General features: G+C 39.8%; 2 protein-coding genes and 1 long non-coding RNA gene across 3 annotated transcripts; 1 reads left to right on the plus strand and 2 right to left on the minus strand.

The window, feature by feature from the left end:
• Positions 1-2,407: 2,407 nt before the first annotated feature.
• LOC147327071 (uncharacterized) lies at positions 2,408-3,364 on the plus strand. The gene is made up of 3 exons (XR_015130013.1): positions 2,408-2,534; positions 2,799-2,922; positions 3,181-3,364. It is a non-coding gene; the product is annotated as an uncharacterized LOC147327071 (long non-coding RNA).
• A 2,896-nt stretch (positions 3,365-6,260) lies between these two features.
• On the minus strand, positions 6,261-11,469 carry LOC147327072 (histone H4). Its single transcript, XM_086297466.1, has 2 exons — positions 11,448-11,469; positions 6,261-6,550 (listed from the first exon to the last, which is right to left on the minus strand). The coding sequence occupies exons 1-2, from the start codon at positions 11,467-11,469 to the stop codon at positions 6,261-6,263; spliced, it is 312 nt and encodes a 103-aa protein (XP_086153592.1).
• A 1,090-nt stretch (positions 11,470-12,559) lies between these two features.
• Positions 12,560-14,067, minus strand: LOC147327073 (histone H3). The gene has a single exon (XM_086297467.1). The coding sequence runs from the start codon at positions 14,065-14,067 to the stop codon at positions 13,657-13,659; it is 411 nt and encodes a 136-aa protein (XP_086153593.1). The 3' UTR covers positions 12,560-13,656.
• Between the last annotated feature and the right edge of the window lie 148 nt (positions 14,068-14,215).

Raw genomic sequence — 14,215 nt, forward strand, 5'->3', positions numbered from 1 at the left:
AAGTCCTGTCCCTTATCAAAAGATGACAAAAGAAGGGAGGAGAAAAGAGGGGGGCCCTCCAGCCCACGGATTCCGACCTCCAATCAATGGAAGTGTGATTTAAGCAGGCTTCTCCACAAGGTAAGGCCTCACTGACATACTAAAAGCCAAATATTTATTAAGGAAATTTAAAAAAGGCTAAAAAAGCCAATTGCGGACGAAATTAAGTCCAATAAAACCAATTTCTAGAAGTCCACAGGGTTGGAATTATATTCCACCCTTTGAGACCAATAAGTTTTGTCAAAAAGGCTCCGTTTGGGGCCCAATACAGCTTCTACCCCTTACGTTTCGCAGCCTGTTGCTGCTTCATCAGAGGGAGTCACAGCGAAGAATGGACAGGTGTGTTAATGAGGATTGAGCTCATTGGTTGGTACCACTCTGGATGTTACTTAGGTAACCCATCTGCCTGAATGAAAATAATTGTATAAAAAAGTACACAAACCAAAATCAAGATTAATTAATTACTGGGTAGGGGAGTGGGGCCCGTGAGGGAGTCTTGGGGCTGTCGCGGGCCAATGGGGAGAACCCGACACCGGGTAATATCCGGAGCAGGAACGTGATTGGGGAGAAAAAAATAAAAATATAAAAAAATATGTTTGTTTGTTTTTTTTGTTTTTGTTTTTTTTTTTTCAAAAAACAGCAAAAATAAAAAACCATGTATAAGATGAAGAGTAATAGTCTATTGAATCCGGACTGGATTTGGGTGTTTCTGGTGGAGTGGGTTCCGTTCATGAATCATTCTGAAAAAAACAAAAGAAAAAAAGGGAGAGGGGAGGGGAGAGAGGGAGGAGGAGAGACAAATACCCCTGTTCCTATTATAATGGACCCCTGGTTGAGGTTAGGTAAGATGCTTTTCAAGTTGGTCTATCTAGACCTTATAACTGTGCATCATGGAGTAGGGAATTAAAAATCAAAAGGGGAAAGAGGATTTTTATCCCTAATTTACCTCTGGTTGAGGTTAGGATTCTGTGTTCCGATCAGGGTTTGTTCCCTTTAGGCGACTAGAGGAGGAGAGAGGAGAGGTATACACCACTTATCTGATATTAAGATGCCTGGTTAAGGTTAGGGCTAAGTGTATTTGGTAGGGGCATCTCTTCCATGTACCAAAATACTAGGGTCTATATGAAGAGCCATTCTAAAACATAGATAAATAAGCACTCCATATATTGCGATCTCTATAATCATGAGCAGATTGTGTGTCACTATTTGTGCTTGTAGGAGAAGGTCGACGTACTTTGAGGGTCAGGTGGGGAGAATCAAGGCATCTGGCTAGGTTAGGTATTAGGAACGTGAGCTTTTGTTATTCCGTCAATACGGTTCAGGTGCACTGGCAACAGAGGTCCATAGTATTCCACCCATTTACTCCTGTATCCCCTATACTTGAGACCTCTATTCTCCACCGATCCCCTGGTAGGTCTTTCAGTATGCCTTATTGCATTATATTTGTAAAAGATAATAAACACATTTAAATATATGTATATATACTAATATAATATCACTATTTCAAATATATTAACTAGTGATCCTAATGGTATTTACAGTGGACTCATTTTTTGTATTTAAATGCTACTTTCCCACAGATAAGAAAAAGAAAAAATCAGGCTCCAATTGGAGCTCACACCTTCCAGACCTAGATGCCTCTCCTTGGAGGAAATATAGCGGTCAAGGTAAGTATTACAGGTAAGTTTAAATTTAATTTTTTTTTATTTATTTATTTATTTATTTTTGTGGGAAATGAGACCAACTGTGATAAGTGACTATAATACCATAACATGGTAAGACCCACACAGGTTGTCCTAAAATTGTAATTTAAATAAAGTAAATGCTTAAACACTCCTAGCAACACTTCTGCAGTAAAACTAACTTTATTGTCACATTCAAGAACAGAGGATAGCAAGTCAACATTCACTGATGTCATCTGAAGTTTAGCCCAATGAATGCCTATGTCTTCCATTACAAATTACTGACCTCTGTCATCATTTTAAGTGGGGGAACTTGCACAATCGGTGGCTGACTAAATACTTTTTTGCCCCACTGTAGCAGCAATCTTCAGAAGAACATTTGCACTGTAAACTGGCCAGACATTCCCTTTTCAGTATTTGAGTACAATTAGAGGATGTAAACGACTAATGAAACCAAATGTTTCTAGCAGTTTTCTTTGGGGTGGCCAAGAAGTTGGCTCGATTTGTTCCACCACCTGCCTCTATATAATGGCAGGGATACAAACACCTGCACAGGTAAACATTTTATATTGCAGTGCAGAAATATTTATTGTCTAAAAAGTGAGTCTGTTCCCTTAACGTAATTTTCTTAATTAATATTGCACTTTTAGCAGGTGTAAACAATTTTTAGTGCAGCCATGTGTCTCTGTGTTACCAGTGATTTGGTGCAACTGTATTTGATTTTATGTAGAACATGCTTTCTTTTCCCTCAGGAGGAACCAGAAGAGCTGTCTGACAGTGACTTTGAAAGTCCAGTCTGCCGGAGAAGACGAGGTATGTGACGTGAATGAAAACCTAGTGAGGTTCTAAGCTCAATGACCAGTTAGAGTTTGTTACTGCAGTGCATAATAATTCCTGGGGGGTTTGTTTGATGAGAGCATCATTAATTTGTCTGATTTTAATGTTTACGGATTATCACAGGTGATTACAGCCAAGGAGGAATATGTGCCCAACTTCTATTTGAACTAATATAAGGATATATAAAGGCTCTGTTAACATTATGAAGCAAGTCATGCTGACCTTCTTTCCTTTTTTCAGTGCATCATGCGTTGCCTACAACACCAGGTGAAAGTGAGGCCAAGCATCAGGAAACAGAGAGCTGCATTCAAGAGAGTGAAAATGAGGGACAGCAGATGTTTCCATATAAATTGGCAGAATTTGAGTAAGCTGTTGTCTAAGGGTTAAAGAAATCCTTCATTCTAGATGTTGTTTAGGATATTGTTTCGATGCAGGTTTCCAATTTGCATGTTTGTTTGTTTGGTTTTTTTTGGGGGGGGGGTGGGTTGTATGTTTGGTTTTTTTGTTGAATGACTGCAACTTTAGGATTTACATTTAATCTTTCTTTTTTTTAATGATGTATGGTGAGAAATTCTTCAAGGCTGACATGTTTTATGATTTCTAATATCTCTTGTCTACTTAGCCCTCTTTTTCTGGAGGAAGATGAAGCTCTTGAAGAAGCAATTCAGCATAGCCTCCTAGAAGAGTCTGATAGACTGAGTCAAGTGATGATTTAGAATCATATAGTCGCTATTCCCATGAAATTCAGTACGTCTCAACATGTTAAATAAAACTTCTCTATTGACTCGATCAATGCTCTCCTTAAGAGACATCATTTGATTTTCCTCCTCTTCTTGTTTCTCCTTCTTATTTCTTAAATATATATATCTACTTACATTTTCATTGTATTTCATATTCTTAGCATGATTTAATTCTCTCGCTTTAAATTTAAAAAATTTACACATGCGTTGTTTAAGAAGTTCCCAAAGTTCCGTGAAAGAGGCAGTAAAAATCTTAAGATGTAATATTTTCTTAATTTCAGATTTAACTTCAGGCACAAGCAACCCGTCTGCTAACAAAGATGTATTGAGTTTTCAATAGTTCAAAAATTCGTGGGAGCAACACGATATTATTGCCATAACCACCGTGTGATCAGAAAAATCTGTTAAGAATGTGTCATATTTAAGACTTTTAATATTAGATGATATGTAAAATCTATTAGTCGAGTTTTGGTTAATGAGTCGAACCTAGTGTAATGTACAGGGAGTGCAGAATTATTAGGCAAATGAGTATTTTGTCCACATCATCCTCTTCATGCATGTTGTCTTACTCCAAGCTGTATAGGCTTGAAAGCCTACTACCAATTAAGCATATTAGGGGATGTGCATCTCTGTAATGAGAAGGGGTGTGGTCTAATGACATCAACACCCTATATCAGGTGTGCATAATTATTAGGCAACGTCCTTTCCTTTGGCAAAATGGGTCAAAAGAAGGACTTGACAGGCTCAGAAAAGTCAAAAATAGTGAGATATCTTGCAGAAGGATGCAGCAGTCTCAAAATTGCAAAGCTTCTGAAGCGTGACCATCGAACAATCAAGCGTTTCATTCAAAATAGTCAACAGGGTCGCAAGAAGCGTGTGGAAAAACCAAGGCGCAAAATAACTGCCCATGAACTGAGAAAAGTCAAGCGTGCAGCTGCCAAGATGCCACTTGCCACCAGTTTGGCCATATTTCAGAGCTGCAACATCACTGGAGTGCCCAAAAGCACAAGGTGTGCAATACTCAGAGACATGGCCAAGGTAAGAAAGGCTGAAAGACGACCACCACTGAACAAGACACACAAGCTGAAACGTCAAGACTGGGCCAAGAAATATCTCAAGACTGGTTTTTCTAAGGTTTTATGGACTGATGAAATGAGAGTGAGTCTTGATGGGCCAGATGGATGGGCCCGTGGCTGGATTGGTAAAGGGCAGAGAGCTCCAGTCCCACTCAGACGCCAGCAAGGTGGAGGTGGAGTACTGGTTTGGGCTGGTATCATCAAAGATGAGCTTGTGGGGCCTTTTCGGGTTGAGGATGGAGTCAAGCTCAACTCCCAGTCCTACTGCCAGTTTCTGGAAGACACCTTCAAGCAGTGGTACAGGAAGAAGTCTGCATCCTTCAAGAAAAACATGATTTTCATGCAGGACAATGCTCCATCACACGCGTCCAAGTACTCCACAGCGTGGCTGGAATGAAAGGGTATAAAAGAGGAAAAACTAATGACATGGCCTCCTTGTTCACCTGATCTAAACCCCATTGAGAACCTGTGGTCCATCATCAAATGTGAGATTTACAAGGAGGGAAAACAGTACACCTCTCTGAACAGTGTCTGGGAGGCTGTGGTTGCTGCTGCACGCAATGTTGATGGTGAACAGATCAAAACACTGACAGAATCCATGGATGGCAGGCTTTTGAGTGTCCTTGCAAAGAAAGGTGGCTATATTGGTCGCTGATTTGTTTTTGTTTGGTTTTTGAATGTCAGAAATGTATATTTGTGAATGTGGAGATGTTATATTGGTTTCACTGGTAAAAATAAATAATTGTAATGGGTATATATTTGTTTTTTGTTAAGTTGCCTAATAATTATGCACAGTAATAGTCACCTGCACACACAGATATCCCCCTAAAATAGCTAAAACTAAAAACTACTTCCAAAAACATTCATCCTCCTTTTCCCATATGTGTTTTGTTTGTCTCCTTATTTATGAAGAAGGGGTCCTTTTATGATCTACAACGTACTTTTATTATTCAATCTTAGCCAGCCGGAAGAACAAGAGTATCTCACCGCTTCTTAGCTCGCATGCCCATGTTAACAGATAGGGCCACCTTGTGGTATGGCATGAAACTACATTAATTTACAGCAACAGCTGCTGATCATTACAATATGTATCTGTAAATGTACGTAATGATTTGAAATGTATGGGATTCTGTTTGTTTTTCACTTTGTGCTGTTAATGAATAAAAACTGTTGAATCATAAAGAGGTTTGGATAATTAGCACATTCCCTAGAACTGTTTCAGCTGCTCGACAGGCTTAATTCAGTGCAATGTACAACAAAATGAAGTGTTTTTAATGTTGATAATCACAGGTTCCCATCTGTTTTGCACCAGTTTTTAATCTTTCTCAGAGTTCGTGTCATCAGAATTGTCAAGGCTAGAAACTGTTTTCAGTAAGTTCAAACGTAAGTATTTAAGAGACTAAATGTCTGAAAAGGTAGCATTCATTAAATTAGCGCAGGCTTCTTCTGACCTATCGCAACAGTCCACTTCACTGTACACTGAAACGGACAGAGCGGCTGCTCTCGCACTGCTGGTTGAGTCATTGGAGCCTCAGGCAGAAGTCATCTTTATGGCAGTAATCTTTTGAAGAAGCCATCTCCTTCCTTTAATACTAAATATTTGTTACCCACGTGGTACATTGAGCTTTCTGCAGTGAAGTTCTTGACAAAAATAAGTTGCAAACACATTCAGAATTTGTGTGCTACATGTCATGAATAGTTGCTGCTTTGGATGCAGGTCACGTGGAAGCCAGACGAGGGAGATGTTACGCAGAGAATAAAGCGGTGACAGTAACCTGAGAATATGGTGTCAGACACAAACAAAAGAGATAGGATCAGCTCTACAGAGGAGATGGGTGGCCCTGAAAAGGACCTTTGTTGCCGTTGTTGTTGTCAGTGCAGTAAGCTTAACCACCAAAGCCGTACAGAGTGCGGCCCTGTCTCTTGAGAGCGTACACCACATCCATGGCGGTGACGGTCTTTCTCTTGGCGTGCTCGGTGTAGGTGACGGCGTCGCGGATGACGTTCTCCAGAAACACCTTCAACACGCCACGGGTCTCCTCGTAGATCAGACCAGAAATACGCTTCACACCACCACGGCGAGCCAGGCGGCGGATAGCTGGCTTAGTGATGCCCTGGATGTTATCACGAAGCACCTTACGGTGACGCTTTGCGCCTCCTTTGCCGAGTCCTTTACCTCCCTTTCTTTTTTTTCTTTTTTCTTTTTAAATACTTTATTTAATTATCAAAGGACACAATTACAAATACACATAATGCAAGCACCATGCACAAATTATTCACATCTTATTTTACATATTACAAAAATAAAAGCTCCCACGGCAAGTCATTTCCTAATTTCATATCTCTCGTTTTTCTTCTTCTCAGCTCCGTTACAATGTTTTTACATACGGTGAAACTACTTATCATTTTTTGTTCTACAACACCTTTAGCCCTTGTTTTCCATATGTGGACATTTATAATACACATCACCAGCCAAAACAATCTTCTTTTATTTTCACTCATCTTTTCTTTAAACAAACCATATCTTACTGATTTTATATTATTTTCAATATTAAAACCTAGTTTTTCCATCCTCCTTCTTATTTCAACCGTCCTGTAACACGATATCAATAGATGATCAAGAGTTTCGTCTTCATCACAATTCTCCATAGGGCATTTCTTAGTGGTAACGAAGCAACTCCACAGAACCACAGCTCTTACTGGGAGACGTCCGACAGAGATAAGCCACACTGTATCTCTCATGTTCTCGGATATTACTTTGTCATATATGTTTTTAACTATTTTCTGATTTTCTTCTTTTTCCACAGCCTTATATTGTATCATACCTTCATTTTTTTTTAGATTGATTTTATTATATATCTGTTTTGAGTTTAATTGTAATAGATTTAAATCATCCAATTTCCACTGATCCACTAGATCCCCAAACACAAGTTTAAAGTATGGCACTCCCGTTCGGGCTCTCCCTTTCATTTTTTTCCACAAAGATTCCTTCCCTTGGATCCAGTGGGTGCTTCGCTCCAATGCGCTATATACATTTTTTAGAAAAGGAACCATCAAATTAACACTAAGATCTGGCGCTCCTAATCCTCCATTTTCTTTTCCTTTATACATTAATTTCCTCTGTGTTACTTCGCGGTTTGTCCCCCAAATCAATTTGGTACACAATTTACTTAATTTAATACCAGTTTTGTGAGGAGGGGGAAAGACAGTAGCCAGAAACAACATCTTTGAGACTACGTGTGTTTTCACGATATTCACACGCGCTTTATAGTTTGTATTTTTATTGTCCCATTTAGCTACTTCGTTTTCTATTTCACTCTCTTTCTTTTTCCAATTCAAAAGACATGGATCATTTTTAGTAATCCAAATACCTAAAATCTTCATCTCCTTGTTAGTTTTTAAATCAATTACAGGTTCTTTTAAGTTTTGTCCAAACCAAACTCCTTCGGTCTTTTCCTGGTTTAGCTTAGCACCAGAAGCTTGTTCGTATTTTGTTAGCAAATCCTTAAGTATTGATATCTCCTTTTGATCTTTAATAATTACAGAGACATCATCCGCATAAGCAAGGGCTGTCACCTTGTAGGTGTCATTTAGGATGTATCCAGTAAAACGGCTATCACTATTGATTGTTTTAAGTAACGGATTTATTGCTAGAACATATAAGGCTGCGCTTAAAGGACATCCTTGTTTCACTCCACATTCGACATGGAAGGGTTCGGTCAGTCTTCCGTTTACTTTAATCTGGACAAGGGATTTTTTATATAATACTTTAATCATGGAGATGAAGGTTTCAGGCATATTATATGCTTTCATTACTGCCCACAAATAAGAGTGGGAGATGTAATCAAAAGCTTTCCTTTGGTCGAGACTTAAAATAAAAAATTCTGTGTCTTTTCTACTGTAAATTATTTCATGCAGAGTACATAAATTATCCCACATCAGACGACCTCTTATTGCACATGTTTGCTCTTTTTCTATAATTTTATCTAATACCTCTTCAAACCTATTCATAATTATTTTAGCAAATATTTTGTAATCAACATTCATTATTGTCAATTGTCTATAATTATTTATATTATCTCTTTCCCCTTTCTTATATAGCAAACACATTAATCCATTATAAAAGGAGTCACCCAAAGTTCCCTCATGCATGCCTTCATTAAAAACAGTGGCTAAAAATTTGGATATTTCATTCACAACTATTTTATAAAATTCGGACGGAAGCCCATCTAAACCAGGGGTTTTGTTTATGTTTAACTGACTGATCGCACATTCTACCTCCTCTTTAGTAATATTTCCTAAAAGTGAGGTATATTGGATGGAGTCCAGAGGTTCTATTTTACTTAACAAATATTTTACTGCACTTGTTTTTGTAGATAACGGAGAGAACATATGGGCACATAGCCTTCTGATAACTCGCCTTTTATCTACTTCTTTTACGAAGGAGTTTCCTCCCTCATCTCTTATAGAAGAAATGAACTCATTATTACGTTTCTTTTGGTTAGCACCAATCATATAATCTTTATTACCATTTATATCACCTCCCATTGATTTTTGTATGTTAAATAATATCTCATTATTTACTTTTTCAATACTAACTCTAAGTTCTTCAATCTGGTTCTCTTCATCCTCTTTTCTAAATTTTTTATTCTTCAACAATATGTATTGATTTACTTGTTCGTTATACTTTATATTTTTTGCATAATTTATTTCTCTACATTTAAATTTAAAAAATTTTCGCATCCGTTCTTTCAGTATCTTCCACAATTGTATATCAGATGTTGTGAGTTTTTTAAGTTGCAAAACTTTCACAATTTCTGCCTTTAATTCCAAAACTAGTGCCCCGTCACTTAGACAGCTCGTATTTAATTTCCAATAAGTGGAAGGGGGGTCAGTGCCACACAAAATCGTAGCTCTGACTACCTTATGATCAGAGAAATCAGTTACGAAATCATTATATCTTAAAGCTACAATCTCGGAAGATATATAAATCCTATCTATTCTAGTTTTAGAGGAGGAGTCAAACCTTGTAAAATGAATTGTCTGAGGGTTTAAGATCCTATATAAATCCCTAAGAGATGCGTCATTACATATTTGTGTAAGTAATTTGCCTTCCCTGGACTCTTTGAAAATCGTACTAGCAATCCTATCATTCTCTTCCGTAACCATATTAAAATCCCCACATAGAACAGTATTAAACCCACATTCCAACAAATGTCTCATTTTCTTTAGTAATTGCATTTTCTTTGTTCTTTCTGGTGCGGTATACACATTAACTAACCGAAATTTTTGACCACCATAATGGCAATCAACAAGTAAAAGCCGTCCTGGTATTATATCTCTTTTCTTTATGATGTTCACATGAGTGTTTTTGAAGAAAAAGCCCACCCCGTCTGCACTATCTTCCCCTATTGAGACTACTGAGTGGCTTGGACCCCATAATTTAATCAGTTCTTCAACATCTTCCTTGGTTTTCAATCTTAATTCTTGAAGGCATAATATGTCATAGTCCAGTTTTTGCAGAAAAAGCACTTTCTTCTTCCTTAGTCTTTCTGATTGTAACCCTCTAACATTCCATGTTATTATTTTAAGAATGCTCATATTTATGTAGTAGGAGGGTTATTCAGTAGAGGGAGGGAACATTGTAAATTCAACATTACCTTGCGGAGGGCTGGATCGATCGTCTTTTCTTTTATCTCTGCCATAAGACGCCATCGAGACACTTCTTTTCCTTCCTCCTGTCGTTGTTTCATTGACCAATTTCTCCATCGCAGGATGCTGTTTGTTAAGAAAAATCCCTGTTTGTGGATCCACATCATCTTGTCCTGCAGGATCATCTGTAGGAGAAATCTCCACAGGAGTCGAAATGGGTGATTCTTCACTATCACTTGCACTTAGATAGCTTTCAGATGAATTTTCTTCCTCGCTTTCTCTTCGCTCGTCATCGCTCTCACATTCCACATCAGAGGTTTGTGAGAAGGATTGGTCTCCCGGTTCCTCTCCACCTCCAACTGCCATTTCTTCGGGTTGTCTTGAAAGCGTCAAATCCTCTTTTATGTTGTTATTGTGTGTCTGCGGCTCCGTTACTCCCGGAAGATTTGTTGTGTTACGACTGCCTGGTTCTTGTCCTGAGGCAGCATCTGAGACAGCCAATGGATTTATCAAGGACACATTTCCATGTGCGGGCCTTTCCTGTAGCGGGGCTGGATTTGAAGCCACTGACAGCGCTGAGATGGTTGGAAGGTTCGTGCGAAAAGCACCCGTGGAGGGCTGCTGGGAAGCTTTAGTTATATTAGCAAAGGATTTGGGACATTTAAAGAAGGTGTGTCCCTTCAGTCCGCATAGAGAACACTCGCTGTCATTTTGGCATTCTTTAGCTTTATGACCCAACTCCCCGCATTTCCAGCACTTAAAGGTAGGACAGTCTCTTACTTGGTGGTCTAAAGCTTGGCAGACGAAACATCTGTTTGCCTGTCCAGGATATATGACACGCCCATTAAAGGGGCCCAAAGAGATGGAGTTAGGGATGGAAACAATATGACCTGCTCCATCTCTCCGCATTCGTACTTTGAATTTTCTTACTCCGTACCATAAGCCGAATTTGTCAACCGGCTTCACAGGAGGTTGCAAGACTTCACAGTACCTTTGTAGATAGAGCTCAATGTCTTGGTCTGGAACTCTCCCTGTCCAAAATTTCACCACAATTGTTGTGACTTCTAGCTGGACTGGAGATTCTACAGACCATTCCTTCCACTTCGGGTGATTTAAGTTGGTATGATGAATTTCCAAGAACCGTCGTAAGGGGGCTTCTTGAAGGAAGCACAGCTCAAACTCTCTTCTATTGGGTAACGAAATGAAAGAATAGATGTCCTGGGGGTTTACCCAAGAAGATTGGAAAAGGAGTTCCTCCGCCACATAATCGCGGGAGGGTGGGTCGTTACTTCCACCATATTTCAACCTTACCCATAGGTTGCCAAATTTAGAGGCATAGGGCAAAGGCACATAGGGGGGCATGTTCAAGAACACAAGGGCTACAAGCAGAAGGGAAGGGATAAACTCAGGCGAAAAAAAACCTCCCTTTCCTCTTCCACTCATTTTGGCTGTTCAGAAACAAATGTGAGTCGTTGCTTGACGGACTCCTGAATTTACATCTGATTTGAGGACGTAAAAGAAAACAGGAGTGCTTGAAACTACGGCCATCTACTGGCCTTTGGCGGAAACGAGGAACAGCATGACTGTGCCTGGGGTGCAGTAGCTATGGGGCGCCGTTTGTAAAGTGAAACATGCTGAAATTAACGGCAACATTTTTCCACATTTAGCTCAAAAACAAGTAATTTTTTACAACATTTAGTAAAATATTTGTAACTTTTCATATTTAAAACAGAATTTTAAATGTTAAATCTAAATGTTAAATATTCAATCTAAATGTTAAATCTAAATATTATATTTAAATCTAAATGTTAAATCTAAATGTTTAGGCTAACATGCAAATTTATTGCACGGATCCGCGGAAATACCAAAATAAAAGCTTTCCGAAAACCTCCAGTGCAAAAGTGTGCCGGTAGTGGTCAGACACGTTCTCACTCCCAAAGCGTAATAATTTTCTCTAGGTGACAAATTGTCAACATGTTATGCTTTTGGGTACCCAACACGTTCCTAAATTATAGCATCGGAAAAAGGAGAGCTCAATCTACACGTGTTCGTTCATTTTCTAAAGATCGATTTGGAAAACACTATTTTACGTCATTTAACTGCTAGTAAAGGTTATGAATAAGGTTATAGTTAGGGATAAGGTTAGGTTTAGGGCTGAAACACATGGCTGGAACGTCTATTATGGCGGGACCGTCATTCCACTGGAATTCAGCGATAACCCGACCATGAGAAAGCACGTCCGGCGATTTAGCTGAAAACATCGGAAGATCCGTTTTGTCGGCCATCCAAAGGTTCAGCAGTAGTGCACTCTTAGCAGCTGCAGTCTCCACTTCACAATCGCTGCAGCACATGTCCAGCAAAATCGCTGGACATGCTCGTAGGCAAGAAGTGAAGCAGCACATGGCGGGGAGAAGTGAGGAGGAGAACAGACACAATGTTGCACCGGAGATTTAATATTTAACATTTGATGAAAAGTTACAAATATTTTACTAAATGTTGTAAAAATTACTCGAAAAAATATGTTTTTGTAAGGTTTTGAGCGAAATGTGGAAAAATGTTGCCGTTAATTTCAGCATGTTTCACTTTACAAACGGCGCCCCATAAGTAGCTGTGTACTGTACACGATATGAGATTGAGTACTACATGTGTCACAGAGACAATCCAACAGTTTATATCCAGTTAATATCTTTATTAAAGGCCAATAACCAGTGGTGCCTCCAACAGAGCCAGAAAAGGGGGGAAGGTCATGCCATGAAATATTATTAGTTGTCCCCAGATCAAATAGGTTGTTAATGAGGTTTTACCTTGAAACTCTGAATACCAGAACTTCCATACTTCCAGAATCAATGTAGTTTTAGAAGTGGCTTTAGTACATGCAATAGCATTCACAGATGATCGCAACAGATTATTCAGAATGTCAGTACTATATTTTCTGACTTGAAAGTGGCAGCGAGTCATTCTCTGGGGGCGCTATATCTATGATCTCTACTTGACTGGACTGATCTGGACAGCTTCACAGTATAATTTTTCTGTATGTTATCAATGTTAGTGTCAAAGTCTGAACACAGTTTGTGCAGTGAGATTAGTTTAACAGAGTTCCCAAAAGTCAGCTTCAATGCAACATCAGCGATGTGGCCTAGGTATTGGATCAACGCCAGCGGAACATGACGATGCTGTGTTTCCATGCTCAAAGTTAGTTCAAAGAATTGTGTTAAATTGTTAGTTTTTTATACATCTTTGGGGAGTGAAAAAAAAATATGCACCTGTGAACTGAACATGAACTGTGAAAAATATCTGATCCATGTTAGGCTTATTGTTATGTACATTCATAGTTTATAGCCAATTTAAACAACTCTAAAGGTACTTTAGAGCAGGGGTGTCACAGTCTTCTTCTACTGTAAGTAATGTAAACTTATGTGTAGCAGGAAAGAATTGGAAGTACTGGTGCTTAGATCAAGTTACTGGATGCCACCTTCATGCCAAGCATATGGCTTCTATTATATAAAAAAAAAAAACTGTCTTGTACTGTCTTGTATGAGGTTAATGTTATTGTAAGAAAGGAGCGCGCTCTCTGTGTGAGTGTGTTGGCTCTGAAAAGAGCCGTTGTTTGTAGGAGGGCGTGCAGACAGCTTAAGCCCTCTCTCCGCGGATGCGGCGAGCCAGTTGAATGTCTTTGGGCATGATGGTGACCCTCTTGGCGTGGATGGCGCACAGGTTGGTGTCCTCGAAGAGTCCGACCAGGTAAGCCTCGCTGGCCTCCTGCAGAGCCATGACAGCGGAGCTCTGGAAGCGCAAGTCGGTCTTGAAATCCTGAGCGATCTCGCGGACCAGGCGCTGGAAGGGCAGCTTGCGAATGAGCAGCTCGGTGGACTTCTGGTAACGGCGGATCTCGCGCAGAGCCACGGTGCCGGGCCTGTAACGGTGAGGTTTCTTGACGCCTCCGGTGGCCGGGGCGCTCTTACGAGCGGCCTTAGTGGCCAGCTGCTTTCTGGGGGCTTTGCCGCCAGTGGATTTGCGAGCGGTCTGCTTGGTTCTTGCCATTCTTTCTCTCTTTAACTTTCCTGCGTTTAAAACAGAAAATGTAACAAGCGGAGGAGACTCGCCGCTCTTAAAGTGTGTGACTGGCCGTGACGCGGTGCCGCTGCGGCTCGTGATTGGTGAGGGGCTCCGCGTGATGCTCAGCACCGCT

The sequence above is a fragment of the Aulonocara sp. 'chitande type north' Nkhata Bay genome, linkage group LG6 (assembly GCF_057382095.1).
Source record: "Aulonocara sp. 'chitande type north' Nkhata Bay isolate Kocher_YH1m ecotype deep benthic linkage group LG6, A_spYH_male_GT1.1, whole genome shotgun sequence".
In the NCBI taxonomy this organism is placed as follows: Eukaryota; Metazoa; Chordata; class Actinopteri; order Cichliformes; family Cichlidae; genus Aulonocara; species Aulonocara sp. 'chitande type north' Nkhata Bay.

What these genes read in the sequence shown, in the direction of transcription:
- LOC147327072 (XM_086297466.1), bottom strand. Translation starts at nt 11,469, where the DNA reads ATGAGTGGAAGAGGAAAGGGAG. An exon ending in GAGTGGAAGAGGAAAGGGAG is followed by an intron (nt 6,551 to 11,447) that starts GTTTTTTTTCGC and finishes AAAGAAAGGGAG; the next exon opens with GTAAAGGACTCGGCAAAGGA.
- LOC147327073 (XM_086297467.1), bottom strand. Translation starts at nt 14,067, where the DNA reads ATGGCAAGAACCAAGCAGACCGCTCGCAAATCCACTGGCGGCAAAGCC.